At 45.5% G+C, this 20,928-nt stretch overlaps 1 protein-coding gene across 1 annotated transcript in view; it reads right to left on the bottom strand.

Moving 5' to 3' along the window:
• LOC115388561 (calmodulin-binding transcription activator 1-like) overlaps positions 1-20,928 on the bottom strand; it is a 53,692-nt gene that overhangs the window by 9,939 nt on the left and 22,825 nt on the right. Inside the window, exons 4-11 of the mRNA XM_030091739.1 lie at positions 15,396-15,463; positions 12,460-12,595; positions 10,093-10,164; positions 7,097-7,250; positions 4,223-5,641; positions 3,723-4,165; positions 1,213-1,339; positions 790-924 (exon numbers count right to left, since the gene is read on the bottom strand). Of these exons, the coding sequence (XP_029947599.1) occupies positions 790-924; positions 1,213-1,339; positions 3,723-4,165; positions 4,223-5,641; positions 7,097-7,250; positions 10,093-10,164; positions 12,460-12,595; positions 15,396-15,463 (2,554 nt within the window). The remainder of the gene's footprint in view (positions 1-789; positions 925-1,212; positions 1,340-3,722; positions 4,166-4,222; positions 5,642-7,096; positions 7,251-10,092; positions 10,165-12,459; positions 12,596-15,395; positions 15,464-20,928) is intronic.

Below are 20,928 nucleotides of genomic sequence, written 5' to 3'. Positions count from 1 at the left end.
GCTGTGACTGGAGAGCCGCATTGCCGCATTGCGCAACGCAGAGACGGGGGCGAACAGAACACAGCGTAAACCCAGGACATGCCTCGCCGCGGAGACCCGTGTGTTACAGAGCTGCAACTGCACCAGGGGATGTATTTGCACAGAAACTAACCTCTCCCCCTCCCGGGAGCCGTGCGGACATTTGCAAACAAACCCCCTTTTACAACCAGCTCAAAGTACTGTGTAATTGAGCTCTAACATCTCACAGTAGGATTTGATTTGATTAGACCGCACAAGAACAACAGCAGCACCTTCAAACACGCAATGAGGCACAACTTAAATTTGTTGTGAATGCTGACAGTGATGATAAGAGATAATTGCATGTGTGTGCTCACACCTTTCAAAGAACAGACATCAAAACTGCTCAGAAACTCAGATCCCATGCAGGGAAACGGAGACAATGAGCATGAAGCTGCTTGCAAAGCCAAAAAGAAGCCACACAGCAGAAAAATTTACATAATAACCAGGTACCTGTCGACAAAACATCTCGCCACATAACAAGAAAACAGCAAATAAAACAACAGCAACACACATTCACAGCTTTTCCTGAGTTCCACTATAACACAGGGAAGAAAAGCATTTTTATTTGCTTCATAATTTCAGGTTTATACCCCATATTAAAGCAGTGAAGCAGCTACACCCAAATGTCATTCTGTTTATAGGTTTTATGTCCTTGCCTGTGTAAATAACACACAACAATATGAGTGTGAACGTAAATTACGCTTGATGCACACTAACGGCTGCTCTTACCATCCAGGGACAACCAGTCGTGCTGAGAAGAAGGCAGGGCAGGAAGGTCACGTGCTTTGTATTCAAACACCACCGAGGAGGAGATAACCTCTCCACCCATAGCTACCTGCAGCATCACCAGTCCAGTGTCATGGGCTGGAAACACAGATCATGTAAGAAATTAGTTTGTGTACAAAAAAAAAACTACTTTAATATAGTGACTAAAGGATAGTATATGTTAAAAAAAAAACTACTTATAAGTAAATTAGCTGTGTCATATACTAAGAATGAATTAGACAACAAAACTCTCCTATGTTACAATGCTCTTTTAAATCTTTTTGGGTGTAATCTCAAATAAATGGGATTTCATCTCCTGCTCGATTAAATGGTGCAGACATGACTTTTTAAAAGAAAGTGTGTGTGGTGTGAGAGCCAGCCCATCACCTGGGCAGTAGCACCGCAGCACTCCGGGCTGGATGAGGGCAGCGGGGACACTGATGTGGTCGAAGAGACAGCTGTACTCGCTGCTCGACTCCAACCACGGCCCCGTGATCAGCACCTTCACTCCACCCTGAGGGATAAGAACAGAGGCCTTAGTCTACGTCACACGACGGACATCCAATATTTAATACTTATGAGTGTAACTCTGAGGGTCACAAAAAAAAAAGAAACAGTGAAAGGTTTCTCTGTGCGTTTGTCAACTTATTTGTTAGTACATCAACTTAAAGTTTGTGATGATGCGAGTAAGACAACATAAATATGAGATGGGGAAAACACACATTTTTTCATTAGGGTAATGTACAGCTCGAAAATATAAACATTTCTTTTGGGTAAAAGTAAAAAAAAGAGTAATTGCTCATAAATGTTGTCAAAAGAAGTTAAAAACAACTAAAGTCCAGCAATTTTGAGATGATGTGTAATTGTAAGCAACATGTTGTAACGATCTGCTAATCTCATACAGCCAATATTTTATTTACATTTGAACATGGAAGAAGTTTGATTTTGTTAAAACTATCTGCTAATTCTAAATTTCATGGCTCTGTGTCATTTAAAAGTAACTGGGACATCAACAACAAAAGGCTAACAAACTGAGGTAAAGGATCAGTTCGCAACTAATTAGGATATTTGGCAGCTGGACTGTAACCTGACTGAGTGTAGTTTGCAAATCAGGATGAAATATTTCTAAAAACATTTTAAGAAAATGTTCCTTGGAAAGACTTTGAATATCTCGCCATCTGCAGTGTATAATATCATTGACATTGTTCAGAGAATCAGTAGGCCAGAGTTCAATACTGTATGGTTCTGATATCAGATCCTTCAAGTTGAACCAGCATGATGCAAACTAGAAATCATGCAACTTGAAAATGCTCATTTAAAAACGATTTACACAAACGTTTAAGCTGCTGTCTTGTCAGCTGGAGCTGGGGAAAATAATATCAATGATAAAGAATAAAAAAAAAAAAAAAAAAAAAAAAAAAAAAACTATGAAAAAAACTGTAATAACCGTAACCTGAAATTCACCATTGGCATCAGAAACCAGGACTCTTGAGCAACTACATTTCTTAATTTGAGACATTTCCTCTTCCAAAATCGATCAAGTGCCCCACCCTTTCAAAACATTTACAGAGAGCTGTTCAAAGAAAAGGGGATGCCACACAAAAGCCATGTCTTAGAAGAGTTGCTATCATGAAAAATCAAAATGAACTCACATTTCAACAAAATTGTAGAATGTCTTCATGAAACATCAGACATGTTGTAATATTTTCATCTTGACTTAATTGAGTTGAACAGATTTGGAATTACAACCAATAGTTGGATTGTAAATATTTCTAGCAGCTTTTTCTGTACTAAAAATTCAAATTTATAGGATAAAAATATGGATCAGGAATAAGATGAGACAATAGATAGACGGATACATAAATGGATCATCTGTTCTGTGTCTCAGTGTGTGCAGTTATGGAAGAAAAATGACACTTCTTCTAAAGTAACAAACCACTACTGAATTCAAGTAAGTCAAAGCTACAGATGTATCCTTGTAAAAATGTGTGTATCAAAGTAAAATACTATGAAAAAATCAATACTTAAGTGAAGAACAATTAGCTGAAAACTGTACAGTAATTACAGTAAGAGGTAATTTGTTTTCTGTCACTAACCAGCTCTACATGAATTGGAAACCGATAGCTATTTTATTGTCTCACTTTCAAAGAAACAGTATTGTTAATGACAAAGGTTACAGTCTAGAAGGATCAGTAGCAGCCTCTAGAGGAAGAGTAGCTTATTACAGGCAATAAAATAGGTTGAAACGCCTGAATCAGTCATGAGCTGACTCTAGTGAAGCTAAAAATACTATATAATAAATACAGAAGACACTCTTCTCTCTAAAAGAAGCAGGTATGACGTTAGACTGTGGAACAGTAAAACATTTTTTTTTTTCCATTTTGCCACATGTGCTGCAAAAGACAAAACTGGGTGTTTCTAAGAAGAAAACAACGGACGCTGACATCATGCCGACGAAGCAGGAAGAAAGCCGGAAAAATATGATCTGAATTTAGTAAACACAAGTTGTTTGTGACAGTTTTGTCCAGTAATCGTGCCAACCAACTGGAGTTTGCCCCCATAATAAGAAATGATGGTAAAATGCAGCCTTTCCACAAGTTTCATCATAATCCAACAGAGCGGGGGTCTGACATATTAGAAGTGGTACATGGGTAAATTAATGAGGCCACCCAGGGGAATCGCTAAAAGATTGAAATTTCATCAAAATCCCATCAGTGGTCTGAAATATTGTGATTCCTTAATGACCACGCAACCATGCTGGTGGTACAAATTGTGCTGAGTGTGATCCCGGCGTAGAACATCAGAACAAGCTACCGTCAATCATGTGGTGCGAGGTCTAATTTAACTGGAGGGAACAATGATGAATAAATAATGATCATCAAGTTGGGTTTACTAACCTCGGGATAAGACCACTCTGGGGAGTAGTCTGTCACGCCGAACAGCCTCCCGGTCTCCTGGAGCAGACCCAGAGCTCCCTGCTCCACCTCCGAGCCTTGCAGGTGGCCCGCCCCTGAGCCCGGCTCCTCTCCCGCAGCCCCCTCCTGAGGCATGAGCACCCCGGTGACCGCGGCCCCCACCCCAGCCCCAGAACCTTCCACCGAGATGAAATCATTGATGAGATCAGAGAACTGGCTTCCGAACGAAGCCTCGAAGCCTTCCAGACTGATGGCCGCTCCTGCCCCGGCGGCGGCGGCTGACACCCCTCCGCCCTGCTGAGGAAGCGGAGAACTGTACAGCGCCCCCTCAATGTTTGCACCGGCCGCTATCGACTGAGGGCTGGCGACCACGGAACCACCGGCCCCTGACAAGCTCACACCGTTACAGAGAATCTCATTGTCCCCTCCTGCTGCTCCCCCACCTCCTCCTCCCCCACCTCCTCCTCCTCCTCCACCTCCACCTCCACCACCACCACCACCACCTTCCTCTCCTCCTCCATTGTCATCTGTGGGCTGTAGGTAGTGTTCGGTGTCAACACCCGCATAGGCCTCATGAGTGTCCCCGGCCTTGAGTAGTAACTCCCCTCCATTCTCAGCTGGCTTGTCTAAGCCCCCGACCTCCTGATGAGCTCTGCTGCCTGACTGGTCGACGGCCGTCTCCTGCGGCGTCAGGGGAAACGAGCCCGCCGCCACTCCTTGTCCGTTCCTTGCGCACAGAGCCTGCTGGTCCGTGCTGGCTTGGTGGAGGTGCGTATGGGGGTCTCCGTTGGTGACGGGAGAGTCTGTTGGCACTGTGGGCAGGCCTATGAAAGCCTGGGCTTCACCTGTTTCTTGGGCTGTGTCGGTACCGTTGGTCTGCAGCTGAGAGGGCTGGCTTGTCTGGGGGGAAGCCTGGAGGAAGAGGCCTGGGGAAGGGTGGTGTGCGGGCTGGGTCAGACTCTGGACGCAGGCTGATGACATGACAGCGCTGAAGTCCATCTGCTCCAGGGTGGTGCTGGGACTGAGGCCGGTTCCTTCGCCCACGTAGCTACTCTGTGTGGCCAGCGGCTGCTCCAGGGGGGTGGCCTCCGTCTTGATGTTGTTGACAAGGGCCGGGTTATAGACAAAGCCATTAGAGGAACAGTGGAGTCCTCCATCATCACCATTACAGCCCTCAGTCTTCCCTCCACCTCCCCCGTACGTCTGGCCCTGCTTGGGGTTGTTAAGGAAGCAATCAGGGTCAAATGTCATGGTGGTCTCCGGAAGGCTGACTCCTCCGCTTGAATCCAAAGAGCTTGACAGGACCAGCTCTCCACCCTCCCCTAAGCCCACCCCACTTGGAAACGATGCAAACCTCTGATTCTCAGGTGTGACAGCCAGCAGAATGCCAGCGGTGGTACTTTCATGGGTGGATGCCAGCAGGTGGGTGTGGCCAGCAGAGTAAACCGAATCCCCAGTCAGCGTGGTGACCTCTGACATGAATACAGCTGTGCTCTGTGATAAGCCGGCTCCGATGGCGAGAGCAGGACTGTCAGCCATGTCACTGGTGATGGACAGCGGAGAGCTCTGGGTGGTATCGGGGACCTCCACCTGATTGGTGGACGTAGAGGAAGACACCTCCATGCTGCTCTGCGGGAGTAAGGAGGGTTTGGTTATCCTCCCGTTCCTCCTCTCTCCTCCACCTGCCCTGCTCCGGCCTCCTCCAGGACTGGGCTCTGTCTGGCCTTCTGACACATCACTGTTCTGGACCTCCGTGCCATCTGCCTCCTCGGCTCTCTGGCCTGCCGCTACGCCGGTGCCCACTGCAGTTCCCCCTCCTGCTGCTCCGCCTGGCTCCTGCTTGGATGAGATGATGCGCTGCTTGACACTGGAACATTTCTGATGCAGGCTGCTCCCAGCACCTGAAAAAAACACAAGAAAGAATGTATCATTTTAGAAAAAGTACAAAGTCATTAGAGCTTACCTGATATTACATTGTGTATCAGGTACTTGTATATGAAAGACCTCACATACATGAATAGACAGTGTATATAGCACCCTCCAGTGTTCAGAATCAACGTGAGTTCATGAATAGTAAATTATCATTTGATGGAGAAATCTTGTCAAATCTCTGGACGCTTATGCAAAATAGACAATTAATATGAAAGTTTATTTCAATTTGATTTAGTATTTCCAGTGTTTCAAGCAGAAGGAATTCATTTACATTTTCTTCTTTTTTTTTTTTTTTTTAAGAGTTTAGCCGGTTCCTTTTCAGAGAGAAAACCAAATACCAAAGAGTCGAATCTTTTGGTGTCTGACGCTCATAAAAATCCCAAGGCCTAGAGAGGGATCAAGCCAGTGATGAAGTCAGAAGAGCAAAGAAAACAAAAAGCAAAGAGCTGTGTGGACAAATTAGGACATGTGGAGGAGCAAGAGCAAGAAATGAAGGAGTACTTAAGTCAGCAAGCCACTTAATTTTGGGCAGCTGTCCTTATTTGCCCTTCGAAACCAGATCAAAAGATGGATGAGATGAGATAAGTGTGTGTATGTGTGTTAGTGTGTGTACTGGAGTTATCCACTCCCTGATGCTGATTTATGAATAATACATGCTGGATATTTCAGGCATCTCTGTCTTCTTTCCCTCAATCCCTCCCTTTCCGAGTTGCAGTCTTTATTTCCCTCTAGGTGGCAGCATGGCGTTGACTGTTAAGACCATCAAATAGAAAAAAAGCATGTGTTTAAAGAGGTACCTACTGTGGATACTGAATGACACTAACTAGGGTGGTTTTACAAGGGAAGTATATTTTTCAAATAACAAAGAACTAAACCTATTATTTAATCTAGACAAAGCGCATGTTTTAATATTTTCATGTACACACATTTAGCTAGATAATAACCCCACTGTTCACGTTTTGGTAAATCCACCTTCCTTTTCTATGCCTATTAAATACTTTTCCATGCAGCAGCATGTCAAAGATGTGCTTGAGTAAGATTAGGTATTTTTCTTTAATCCAAGAGGGAAATGCTCATATCATCGCCCCTGAACTGCTGTCTGCACCTGTTGTCTCATTTGATAAGAGATGGCACAGCTCCAGACTATGCACCACTTTGCTGCCAAGCCTACAAAACAACCCAGTGAACCAAATTATCTGTGTTTTAGATGTTGTACACCAACTTCCTACAGATTAATGCTGAGGCTTGGCTCAGTACTTCAGCCTCATTCTTTTCCTGATATGAGTGTGTCATGACAAGTCGCTTGTCACTGACCCAAGGTGACTCATATTCTCAGGTTTAGGAGAAGTGTGTGAGGGCTGAGGACACTTGCGAGCTTGAGAGTAGGAGGGTAGTGAGTGAGTGCTGACGTAGAGACAACTCACACATGGGCTTGAGTTGTCCAATGAGCTCTTCTTTGCTCCACTTGGCCCACTCCTTCCTATCTGTGTTGATGGAGCAGAGGACTGGACCACATGGCTTCCCGCTATCGTCCACTGCTGGTACATTCAGGTAGTGCACCAGCACAATGTCTGGATTCTGGAACACACACATACACACATACACACACAGTCTTAGCTCAACATGGGGATTGTTCATTAACTCCTTGACGTTATTTTTTGAGCTACATGGGGGAGAGAGTAAAATGTTAGATTCTGTTTACAGAGGGAGTGGAAGGAGGGGAAATGGAGATGGAAAGAGGAAGAGAAAGTGCAGGGCAAGGAGGAGGTCGGACATAGCGTGTCAGATAAGGTTCTCTCACCTGCCCATAAAAGATTTAACAGTGTGAGGCCCACTCATCACTCTCTCTAACCCTGCAGTGTCAACACGTGTGTGTGTGTGTGTGTGTGTGTGTGTGTGTGTGTGTGTGTGTGTCTCTGTGTGTGTGTGTGTTAAAAAGAGAGAGAGAGAGAGAGAGATTCAAAGAAACAGCAGGACAGAGTGGCTTGCACTGTACTGCAGGTCACCAGCAACAGACCTATGGAATTTCTGCACCATGAATGATTCAACAAGTACGCGCGTGTGTGTGTGTGTGTGTTGTGTGTGCGTGTGCATGAGAGAGAGAGAGAGAAAGAGAGAGAGAGAGAGAGAGAGAGAGAGAGAGAGAGAGAGAGAGAGAGAGAGAGAGAGAGAGAGAGAGAGAGAGAGAGAGAGAGAGAGAGAGAGAGGAGAAGCTCCTCTTGATGAAAGATTCAGAAGACAGACTCAGGTGAGGGGGAGGACCTGCTGAGGTGGAACACTTTTCTCTCCAAAAGAGGATAGCACAGTGGGTTACTACAGCACCACACTGTGCAATGCAACAGCACTCATCGACTGATTTATGACCATATTCACTGATGTGTTTTGATATCTGCGCAAAGAGCAGAAAATGGCACATTATGGATAGAAAGCAAAGCAAATTTCCCCTTAACTAGTCGGGCACGCTGAAAAAGAAACTATATGAAGCAATGGCACGTTCAATTTACAGCGATGTCTGGAATTTCCCTGTTAATTTCAAGCGAGAAATTATGCAAAAAATTCTGGTGATGAATACAGTAAAGTGCGAGAATTTACATATTTTACATGTACATATCTAGGTGTTTAATTTTTTTTTTTTCCAGAGTAGGCAGAAATGATCAGAGGAGGAGTGCAAATGTATGCGGACATGCTTGAGATTCATCATGTAATCTGTCCTCTTTTTGAGGATGATGAGGTGCTGGTGACCAGCTCTCGCATGGTCCACAGGGGAAGAGGGGACTTGACCCTGTGTGATTGTGTGTGTGATTATGTGTGTGTGTGTGTGTGTGTGTGTGTGTGTGTAAGTGTGTGTGCGCGAGTGTTCACGTGCATGCACACAAGAGCTGCTCTCTCTTGTCTCTCACATGAGCAGCAGAGTGAGGCCAACATCTCTATGAAAAGCAACATGGTCTTACACACAGGAGACACCTAAATATGTGTGTGTGTGTGTGTGTGTGTGTGTGTGTGTGTGTGTGTGTGTGTGTGTGAGAGAGAGAGAGAGAGAGAGAGAGAGAGAGAGAGAGAGAGAGAGAGAGAGAGAGAGAGAGAGAGAGAGAGAGACCATGTAGTGTGTGCTGTTTGTAGCTTCGGGGTAATTTCTTGGAGAGGACCACATAGAGAGCAGTGAATCCTTGATGCTCATGATAAGTATTGAGAGTCGGGGTTAGATAACACACCGTGCCTCGGAAGTTACAGTCAACTTCTGGGAAAGTAGTATTTTTTACTGCTCTGCATGTTGCACCGGCGCTATATGTGCGGCATATTTTAGGTACATCCCAGCGGTCTGAGTGTGTGCAGGACACTTCGAGCAATCAGCAGCATAAAGTTTTATTATGAGGCAAGTTTTGCGATAGTATTTTAAGTAGTATGATTGTGCCTCATTAATTTGGAAGAGGAGGATTTTTATTGCTGGTTTATGGTTCTGTGTAGAGAAGTGTTCTGACAATTTAATGGGTGAAACTGTGTATAAAGCTAATAATAAACTATATAATTTCTAGCTGTCCAGTTCCATATTAAATGTAGAACATAATATAGCTGAAATAAATGCTAAAGAGTGACTATAATGTGAGAGGCATATAGCCCAAGATGACAAAGCCACAGCGTACACTGTCTCACAATTTACTGGAGGTTCCTCGAGTTTGTGTGAGTGTAATGGGAGGCAGAGTGAAACCAGCTTCTAAGTTTCAGTTAGAGAGGCCAATAGTTTGTACTTTTAAGATCAGGTTTGAAACATTTCTATTTTGTCGAGTTCAAAGTCCAGTCAGGTCACCCTGGAACATTTCCTCGTTGAGGCGATTTCAGGTTAGAGCTTTCACAATAAGCTTCTCTACCTTCTCTCATCACATCCTGGACATTCATATGTTATCACTGCATGTCACTAACATTCTCTCTCTCTCTCTCTGTTCTGTCGTCTCTGCTCTCTTCTCTATGGTCCTCTCTCTCGCTCTCTGTATCTTCCTGCAGGATCTGACAGTAGAACTGGAACGTCACGATCTGTGCCTGCAGTCTGCAGTGAGTGGATTAACTTGCAGTTTGATTTCAACTAGCTTGTTGCTCTCTGTCGCTGTGCTATCCTTTTCCCTCATACTATTTCTTAACCTTAACAGGAGCAGAAGAAAGATGCTATTTATGAGTCTTGTTCTGCAGAGGTTTCTTCCTGTTAAAAGGGAGTTTAACTTTCCGCCAACACCTATGCGTCATCGTGTCAGATTGTTGGGTTTTTCTCTGTCAAAGTGCCATGAGCCGGCTTTGTTGTATTCGGCGCTATATAAATAACAACGAACTGAACTATTGCCAAGATATTAGCACGCTAGAAAAATCTGGTTTTGTTTTTTTGTACAGAAGTGTGAGAAAAGGCAAGGCGGGAAAAGGGCGGTGGGCTTACCTGCAGCAGCCAATAGCATCTACGATGAAAGGTGGGGATGATGGAGGAGTGGACGTAGCAGCCATACAGACACTAAAGAGAGGAAAGGAAAGGAGAGGAGAGGAGAAGAGAGGAGAGGAGAGGGGGTGGCAGTGGTAAAAAAAGAAAACAGGGGGAAGCAAGACAAGAGAATGAAAAAGGAGAAGGAGAGGACAGTAAAGGAGAGAACAGGAGAGGAGAACTTAGGTTATACCCACTTAGGTTGTATTGATTGTGGTGCTAAAACTAAATTGCAAACATGCTGTATGCGTTTTTTCCTAATGTCTTTTCTAAAATACCATAAATCTGATGTTGACAATTACAGCACAGAAGATTGTGAAATTTACTGCCTCTGCAGGACGAGGCATAACCCACTTGGAATTCACAAAAAGTTACAGCGTTGTCAGCTCACAGACACAGTGTGAGAGAGATCAGCGACAGTAAAAGGGACAAAGAAGATGAAGGAAAAGGCGAGGAAAGCACACACTGAAAATGGAGTGTCACTGTGGACAAGATGAAAACGAGGAAGATCAGTGGGGACTCTATCGAGCAGAGGAAACTTACATATGTACAACACAGTGTTTGCTGATATACAGATTTCAACAAGCTTTAGAGTATCTGCAATATTTATCACAGTATAAATTATTAGGATGTCAGGTCCTGGTCCCAGTGTGATACCTGAGGGTTTTTTTTTTTTTTTTTTTTCCCACAAATATACGAGCTCTGTGTTTCTTCAATACCTTAAAATAATGTGTTACAAAATAAGAATTGAAAGCATTAAAACTGTCAAGCAGTGCAAGAGAGATTCCAGGTTTTTTTTTTTTTTTTAATCTTAAAATATTTGTTCAGTCCTCAAAATGTATTGAGGTTCAACACCGTGCCTTAAACTGAAGTGTCTGTAGTTTTTGATAGAGGAATGACGAAATTATGACAGAAAAACCCTCCATCAAGGTCACCACTGCCACTTCTTCAAAGGCAGTAAAATCAAAAGTCACGCACACCCACACAGTCACACACACACACACACACACACACACACACACACACACAAACACACACACACATACAAAGAGGTTGTTTTGTAAATGCAAAATTGCACACAAACACAAACATATGGCAATCAGGCGATATATAATCTCAACTTAAAACTTGTCCTGTTTTCTTTTTCAGACACACGCGCGCACACACACACACAGACACACACACACACACACACACACACACACACACACACACACACACACACACACACACACACACACACACACACACACGTACACATTTATATTTTCTCGCCATTTTGCCTCTTCTCAGAAGTAGCCCGCCCTCTATCTAAAGTGTGTTTTGCCAAAGGCAGAGTGCATTTCCATATATTTCCATTCGATATGAGGAGGCTCTCCATCCAGGGTTATGTTTTTCTCTCATGCTTCCTGCCTCTCCCCATCCTCCCTCTCTCCCTCTGCTCATCTCGTTGCTCTGCTCGTTCCCTCATTCCCGTCCGCTGTTCTACACACTGCTTACTTGCTTGCTTGAGGGGTCCTGGGAAGAGGTGACACAAACAATTACTGACCAAGTACCAGGGAGACAAACACTTGCCTTTTTATGTGTGCATGTTTGAGCTGTATGCGCCCCATGCACTACTGCAAGAAAGTGCTTGAGAGATGAATGTCAATGGGAGTGTGGGGTTGTAAATAATAGAGGTGTAGATGGGAATACTTGATCTCAATTATTCCCTTTACGTCTGCGTCTCATTCGCCTGTCTCCGGCTCACCTTTAATACAAAACTACTAAGCTCTCGGTAAACATCCATGTGCCTCCTCACAGTCTCTCCTTCGCTCCCCTCTCTACCTCATTCTTTCTGTTTCTGACACATGCATGCTCACTCCTCTCACCTCTTGGTATATTCCTGCTGAATAATCAATTTCTGAGCTGGCTGATGTGACTCAAACGCACACACACTCACACACAGACGCTGCCTTGAGACTGGATCGATACCCCTCTCTGTTCTGCTGAAGGAGGCATTGACATCATTCCTGGCCTTGGGCCAAACACACTCTTATCCTTCAGAAATAGAGAGAGACAGAGAGAGAGAGACGGGGGGGAGAGAGGGGGAAAAGAGAGGAGGCAGGGATTCTGGGAGGGTGGGAAAGAAAGAGGGGCACCACCACTCGCTCTCAGGTCACAAGTCGGCCTGCAGTTTCACACTGCCGTGTTTGTGTGTTCATTTGTGTTACGCGTACGTTTCTCCTTGGAGGACGGAGAGTAAGTGAAAGACAAGATAAGCAGTAAAACCATCCACTCAGCGGCAAACATGATCATCGACTTGTTCTTTCCACCGCAGCCCCTCACCTCTACTCCCTGGACTTTCAGCTTCATGTGGTCCTCTCGGGTGGTCTTCCCATCTTTCCTCTTCTTCCAGCAGTAGCCATCTTTCCTGTATTTCACTTTTTTACGGTTGTAGAGGATCATAGAGCCATTCTGAGGCCTGATGAAGCAAAAATGAAAAACTTAGTGTGACACACAGAAAGATACATTGTCATATAAATTTGCTGCATAATGTCTTTAAAATTGTGCGACCAGAAACTGTAGTCATATAAAAACTATAAGACACAAGGAAAAGTAAGGTTTTTACAGTAACAAGAGCGATACCCTCCCACATTCAAGGTATCTGCTCCCATGTGCCCCCTCTCCTCCCATACATAGACTCTCACTCCTACATGTTAATATTTTAGTAGGGTGATTTATTGGCACAGCAAGAACATCGGCCTCTAAGCTCCCATCCTATATACACCTGGTGGGATGAGCACGCATGCACACACACAAACACACAGACACACACCAGGCGCCACACATGTACAAAGACAGAGATGCTATAGTGATATCAGAGATGGCAGGACCTACCGCCGCGCGTTCTTTGGGCTCAATGTCAAAGCTCCAGCTCGGCAATCAATCATTACACTTTAAAACGTAAAGGGCTGTGTGTGTGTGTGTGTGTGTGTGTGTGTGTGTGTGTGTGTGTGTGTGTGTTTGCGCGAGTGCATGATATTGTGCACATGTAAGAGGAGGGAGAAAAAATGCCCCTCTACCTTATCTCATGACAACAGAAAGAGAAGAGCTCCCGTTAACAATCAATAAACTAACATATACTCACAAGCGCTCGTTCTCACGTGCACGCGCGTGCACATTCTCACACATTTACACACCTCCTCTCTACATCCTTCTACTCTCGATCAACCTCTAGCCTTTATTCTTCTTATCATAGTATCTCTTCATTTTCCCTTTACTGCTTCTTCAGTCCCTGTTTCTGCTATCCACTTATTTTCATCTTCACATTTGCTCCTTCTACAACAATCCCAACTTGTCTCCTCTCCTCTCCTCCTCTCCTCTCCTCTCCTCTGTCTGCGATATAGACACATCTATATGGTCTGAGATGATTGCAATTTGCTCAGAACACTGTGTGTAGTGAAATTGGATTTACTTTGAGCTGATTTTCTTTGACACCTTAAATCTGTTCTGTTTTGGGGGGAGCCTGCCAGTTTCTTAGTGGAGTGGAGACCCCCACCCACCGATCAAAGCCAAGTTTAGTCTCTGTCTCAAGCAGTGTGAGTCATCTTGGAGCTGCTGATTCTAATTATGTTATGGAGAAGATGGATGAGATCAGATGTGTGCTTGTGTGTGTGTGTGGGCAGCAAATACGGGCATGTTCGTGTGTGTGTGTGTGAGTGTGTGTGTATGTGCGCACTCATGGAGCTGCACGCACGTGGATGGTGCCCATGTTTCTTGCAAACCCTCTGATTCAAGCAGACATAAATGCTATTGATTGTTACTGGGCTGTGATGTGTGGGATATAAAAAGCTTTTCCACCGTTCCACAGTGTAGCAGAGCAAAAACAGAGAAGGCAAGGGGAGGAGAGTCGGGGAAAAAAAAAAAAAAAAAAAGACGGCAAGATAAAAAGACAGAGTGGGTGAGTGAGTGAGTCCGGTAAGGGAGGAGAGAAGGAGGAGTAAGTGAGAGGAGAGAGAGAGAGAGAGAGAGAGAGAGAGAGAGAGAGAGAGAGAGAGAGAGAGAGAGAGAGAGAGAGAGAGAGAGAGAGAGAGGAGGTAACAGTCATTACTTTGAACTGATGAGGTATTTCAGTGAGGGGAGAAATGAAGGTCACTGATTGTTATCTTAATATTCCAACCTCCCAACACGGCCTCCAAACCACCCACCGTCATGTGCAACACATATGGATGCAAACACAAACACAAACACACACGCACACGCACACACACACACACACACACACACACACACACACACACACACACACACACACACACACACACGTAAATGTCACTGGCTCCGTTAGCTGAGCTCCTTTCCATCTGATGGGATTAGGTGTAATCTGTTCTAATCGTGCCTCGTGTCATGTGTAAATGGGATTATATCTAACTGCTGCTCAATAACACCAATATGACTGCTGCTGCTGTTGCTGCTGGGAGGCTGAAGCTATACGGCAGCACAACCAATCAATGAGAAATCCATCCACAACATAAACTGCGCTGCTGGCCTCCGGCTGCTCCTGAGAAGAGTCCTTCAGCTTTCACAATAGGAGCGCAGAGGCATCACCTGGGGCTTTCAGCGGTGTCAGTAATCAGAAATAGAGCCACGAGGTGACAGCTTCACTTTCCTTAACTTTACTTTTTCTTTCTTCTTTTCTCTTCTTTCTTCACTCATTTTCATCCTCCTTCATTTCTCATTCTCTTTTTCATTATACCTACATCTGTATTAACAAAAGTAAATGTCAATAAGGTGACTTATCAATAATTCACACTGCCCTTTCCTTCAGTCTTTTTTTTTTCTCCTTCCTTTCCTCCTGCCTTGTTTTCTGGCTCTTACCCCTCTCCATTCGGGGAAAAGTGCTACTTCTGGTTCATCCTGATCAATGAATATTCAGTTCTGGCATGTGAATTCCTGTTCACGCTCTGTCTTATACACACATACCCCTTCTCCCACAACCCCCCTCACCCTCTCATGTCTGAATTATACATCACTTATCCCAATACATTTACATTCATTAATACTCCATTTCCAGCTGACTAGGTGCTTTACAGTCCGACCATGCTCTAGAGCGTTCTCTACACGTGGAGTGGGCCGTCCGCAGGACCCTTTGGAGACGCTCGGCGTACATCACTAATGTTTTAATCAAACACGGGCGCGCAGTCACCGAGATTAATCCGGTGTGAGGCGGTGCTTGATTGAGCGATGTGATGTTTCTACGCGTGAGGAAATCATCTCCTCACCTGGTTTTTGGCGATGTCGTCAGCCACTCATCATGTTTCTCAAAAGTGATGAGATATGCAGCAATCTCCTAGAGAGACAAAGACAAGAAAGAAAGGTTAGATTGATGTGTGTGTGTGTGTGTGTGTGTGTGTGTGTGTGCACTGGTGCGTGTGTGTGTGTGTCACAGGGAGATAAAACATAACAGGTATTTCCAGATGACCTGCTGATGCCCACAGAGAGTGTGTCACTATCTGATTGCCACGGTGAGGTCCGGGCGCCTGATTGGTCACAGAGCAGCCAGTCAGGAGACAGATAGAGAAGACGGACCCTCAGGGCCAACAACCAATCACGCTCCCCGACACACCGATGTCTTCCTCCACTGGGAAGGAAAAGCTATCTCCTAAATACACACACACTCGCACGCGCACACACACGCGCTTCATAAACACACATACACACACCTACACATAAGGGGGGTGGGTGGGCACAGACCTATACCCCAGCCGAGAGAGTGTGCTGATAGGAAAAGTTTTCTTGTACTTTGCACTTTCACAGTTTCCCGTCAGATAAAGCCTCGCTCCTAACTCGATTCGTAATTCCTCCGGCTCTCTTTTCATCTCCACAACTCTCCACACTCCTCCTATTCTTCTTCCACACGAGTATGAATTCAATAAGAAAAAAAAAAAAAAAAAAAAAGTTCAAATCATACAGGTGCATTCTACGAAGCGTGAGGAAAAACAAAACGTCCATATGCGCGCACAGACAACCACACAGAGAAGCGGCGAAAAGGCAGCGCTGCTTATACGTCCTGCTTTTTAGTGACTCGAACAACAACTTCTTTTCCCTTTGCGTGGTGAACTCTCTCACCCTTGGCTTCCTTCTTGAAACATCATTCTCCCTCCATCTATGGCTGACTCCGATTTCACCCACTTGTTGTGAAAGACTATGAAATGTAAATTGTCCTCTTAAGGCAATCAGTGTTTGAAATGTGGCACAAAGCAATAGTGAAGAAGACATCAACACTCCAACACTCCTTCATCTGCCCCCTCAGATCAACAGTCTCTTCTCCAGACCTGCTCTCCCTTTTTTCCTCTGTGTCTCTTTCTGTGTGTGTGTGTGTGTGTGTGTGTGTGCGTGCGTGTGTGTGCGTGTGTCTTTTTAGGTATTTGTCCCAGTTTGGCATAAGAGCACTCTAGCTCCACACCGATCAGACGAGATGGAGGGACAAAGAGTCGAAATGGGAAGAAAGGCGGGGAGAGACGCAAAGAGAGAGCAGCTGGAGGGTGCTGGCACTTAACTGGATTGTTTTTTTAGTATCCTCCATTGGTGTTCACTTCCCAACCCCCCTCTGCCTCTTACTGCATTTATATGTGTGTTTGTATATATGTATGCAAGTCAGTGCGTCTGTGTGTGTGTGTGTGTGTAGGAGGGACAGCCATCACACCCTTAATAATTATCACTATCAAGCTGGCCACTATTAATGTCTGTCTGTCGGAGGCACATAAAACTGCTCTGAGGCATAGTTCGCTTGGATACACACAGCCACTTTTTTAGCAATAGCCAGGCACAACAAATACACACACACGCACACACACACACACACACACACACACACACACACAAGAAGTGCCTCATTCATTTATGCATCTATTCATTAGCTGTGACAGGCAGCCACCTCTCCTCCTCCCAAACCACTCCGCAGCAAGTCAATATCCTATACGGCCTCCACAGCTCCGGCCAGGCACTCGGGCTCCCCTAGTGACTGTCAGCCAGTGGGAGGCGTGAGGAGAGAGGAGGAGGAGAGAGGAGACGAGGGGCTGAGAGAGACAGAAGGATGGGAGGATTAAGAAGGAGGGAGAGAGACTTGCAATTAAAGGCCTGCCCCATAAGAGCCATTAAAAAGCCAGAAACAGAGGAGTCAGCTGAAACAGCAGCCTGACACACACTCTAAAACACTCCCACACACACACACACACACAGGCACACACCCTGGCGCTCATTCCCTCACCAGCACACATGAGTCGCAGCAAAGAGTGACAGAAGTGAGATGGTGAAGGTCGATCCTCAGGAAGTCACAGTTACAATCCCGAGGGGAAGCGGTGATGGAGCGCTTTGAGCATGCTTGGTGACACACTGACCCTTCAGGAATACCGTGTGTGTGTGTGTGTGAGTGTGTGTGGACAGGGACAAGTACCTTTCTCCGGGGATCTACTCTAGAAACCCAGACGTTCTGCATGTCTGTGTGGCTCTGTGTAATAATACATTACAACAGGCCCAGCATGAATCCATATACACACAATTTTCCCAACTCACACCTATTCCTGTCGGCCTGCACGCGGCGGAGAAAGCGAGAAAGAGAGGGTGTAACTTAAGAAATATCCAACAAAGCAGAGAGCATGAGTGGGAAGTTAGACTGGAGCGAGTGATGCAGTTGGGGAAATCAGCCTCCCACTCACGCATCACTGAGACCATCTCCCTCCAAGAAACCGGTGGCATGTACAGAAAAGCCGGCAGACAGACACACATGCGCGCATGCACAAACCTATTCAAACACACTCATGGGCCTCAGGGAGATTTCCACAGGAGGGAGAGAGAGGGTTGGTGTTGGTAGAGATGGGGGTGGGGGGGGTGTCGCCTACACCACAACAGACATATCTGGGAGCTTTCCCCAGGGAGATTCCGTTATAGGGTCTGGCCACAGGCTACTGTGTGTGTGTGTGTGTGTGTGTGTGTGTGTGTGTGTGTGTGTGTGTGTGTGTGTGTGTGTGTGTGTGTGGGTGCGCGCCCATGCATGCATGTGCGTATACGTGTGTGTGTGCGTATGTTTGAAGTCTAATGATGAGCATCACCCCGACGGAGATCTGGGGGAAACAGAGATGTCTGTAAACTGGAACTGTCACATCCATTCGAAGTGCCTGAAATGAAGGCTGCCGCTGCTGCCGCCGCTGCTGCTGCTGCTGCTGCTGCTGCTGCTGCTGCTGCTGCTGCTGCTGCTGCTGCTGCTGGTTCCCTCCAACAGAAATCATTTGGCATTGAAAAAGTTAGTGTTGGCAGACCAGGAGGTAACAAAGCTCAAGCATCCTTTTCAGCTACTGTATACACACCTGCCTTTCTCGTTGAGAGCAGCTCACAACCTCATATAAATGTACATACGTGTGTGTGTGTGTGTGTGTGTGTGTGTGTGTGTGTGTGTGTGTGTGTGTGTGTGTGTGTGTGTGTGTGTGTGTGTGTGTGTGTGTGTGTGTGTGCGTGCGCGTGTTGGGGTTACTGCATTAGCATTACCAGGAGAGGTCTGCTGATGCTGTAATTTGTTCCTGAGCAACTCCTCTGGCTCTCTCCTTCCCAGAACAGCTCTGTCAGTGTCTGATGTTGACACAGACCCAATTGAAAAGTGCCTCCTCTTATTATTGTTATGATTATTTTAAAACTAAAGGCTTCTCTGTGGGTTTTTTATTTTGATGTGGATCACTATCGCAGCCTTTCATTCTACATCATTGTGTATTTTTACACATCTCCCCCGTTCAGAGTCATACCTTGTGAATTAGATGTCAGTTTCAAGCTAAACCTACACAGTAATGCAACTTGACTTGAACTGCATGATCAATACTCTGTAGCAATTGAGAGGTGCATGTGGGTATGTCATTAGCCAAAGTCGTTGACAGAAATGTGACAGGTCTGATCTCTCAGCAGCTCTGTGTGTATCATTTAAAAAGTCTCGGCTGACTTCAAAGAGAAGTGGTTGCGTTTCTGAAGCCTCCTGTCGACACGATTTTGTTGCGAACAGAAAGCGAGAGACAAGGATTCAGACAAAGATGCGTTCTGTTTCAACCTGACATAAATGATGTGAAGTCTATTGTAAACTAGACCACTAATGTCTTGTTTGCACTATGTTCCCCTAACCTGGCTAATTAAAATGTGTAGCTCTCAACCCAGAGCCAGACAATGAGTTATGACAAGGATAATTCTGTTCTGTTCAAGCCACACAATAAAATTTCATCAAGCCTATTGTAAACCAGAGTAATAATGTGTAGTTTGTATTATATTCCCAAACTGCCTCACTCCCCACTGTGTGTTACTTTCAACAGCCTTTATATTACCTCCACTGGCTAATACAACTGCTTAATGCTGTTTCCATAACAACTGTTGCAAAGCCCCTGATCAGAATTCCTCTCAAGCTTGCCGTGTGTTTATCATATAAACACCTCATCACACAATGAGCAACACGCACACACACACGCGCACCGCTACGGACATAAAAGACATGTACGCACATGCATACAAATGGGCCGTTAATACACAAAGCCGCCGGCATGGAAGAATAAATAAAAACAAAACTTGTCGTGGGTTTGTCTGTCTCTCCTGTTGCTATATCCTTGTGACACACACACACATACACACACACTACAGGTCTATCATTGGAGGATAGGATCTGACCTTCAGAGGGGATCCACCCCCATCACCTGGTTGAGAAAGAGACATTCATGTCTGTCTCAGTGCACTTCACAGCAGAAAAAAAAAAAAAAAATCCCATGTCAAGAATAACACATGGCCGGCTGCACAGGCATGAATGAGTGTATATACTCACACACGTACGCAGACTCAGAGAGGCTTGGTCTCTGAAGAGTCTATGTGGTGGCTGCTGCCTGTGTGAGTGATGGCTTTATAATGAAATAGTCACTCTCCCCTCTCCTTCACTCTTCTTCTCCTTTGCTTTGACCTCTTTACTTTCTCCCTCTCTCTCTCTCTCTCCTCCCTCAAGCTCACCCACTTCCTCTTTTTTTCTGTCTCATTTCCCTCTCATCTCCCTTACGCCAATTTACAGAGGTCCACATGGTGAAGGTGGAAACGCACACACAAGTACACACACACACACACGCACGTGAGCGCGCACAAACTTGCAGTGCAGGAAAGTAGCACAAACTCTTTTAGCAGAGACCTGAGAGTGAGGAAGAGTCAGCCTCAATCCACTGGGGGAACATCAATCATATTTTTCTAAGACTTCGCCTCTCTTGCATACCTTACCTGTCCTCTTCCTCCTTCCCTTGTATTTGCATTTGAGGAGACGGCCCCCTCTCTCTCGGCAGGGGGGTGAACACATCAAAGACAGCAACAGGTGTGTGGTGTCAAACACAATGCCAGGACCCCCGCTGTGTCAGGGCGTCTTGGATAAAGCCTGTCAGAGTCCTCAAAAACTCCCACAAAGTTAACCAGGAAAGGGTGCACATGCACACGCGCGTGCACACACACACGCACTCAGATGTATATTTGAAAATTGTAATGATGAGTGTGTGTGTGTGTGTTTGCCAGTGGGAGGTGGAAGAAGCCAGAGAGACGGCGGTGGAGGGGTGGTGGGGGGTCTCAACCGAGGAGTCCCCAGTGGTTGTTTAACCCCTGATGCCTAATCTCTCAGTGAGTCACTCTGCCCTCCGAGGCTCATCCCTGCTCTGCTATTGTTGATGTTATTGTTATTGAGGAGGTTCAGCATGCTAAGGAGAGGTAGAGAGACATTGAAAGACTGAGAGAGAGGGAGGGGAGGAGGTTGGGGGGTGGTGG

The sequence above is a fragment of the Salarias fasciatus genome, chromosome 5 (assembly GCF_902148845.1).
Source record: "Salarias fasciatus chromosome 5, fSalaFa1.1, whole genome shotgun sequence".
Classification (NCBI taxonomy): Eukaryota; Metazoa; Chordata; class Actinopteri; order Blenniiformes; family Blenniidae; genus Salarias; species Salarias fasciatus.
The sequence above is the reverse complement of the archived record's forward strand: the minus strand, read 5'-3'. Positions and strand labels throughout refer to the sequence as shown.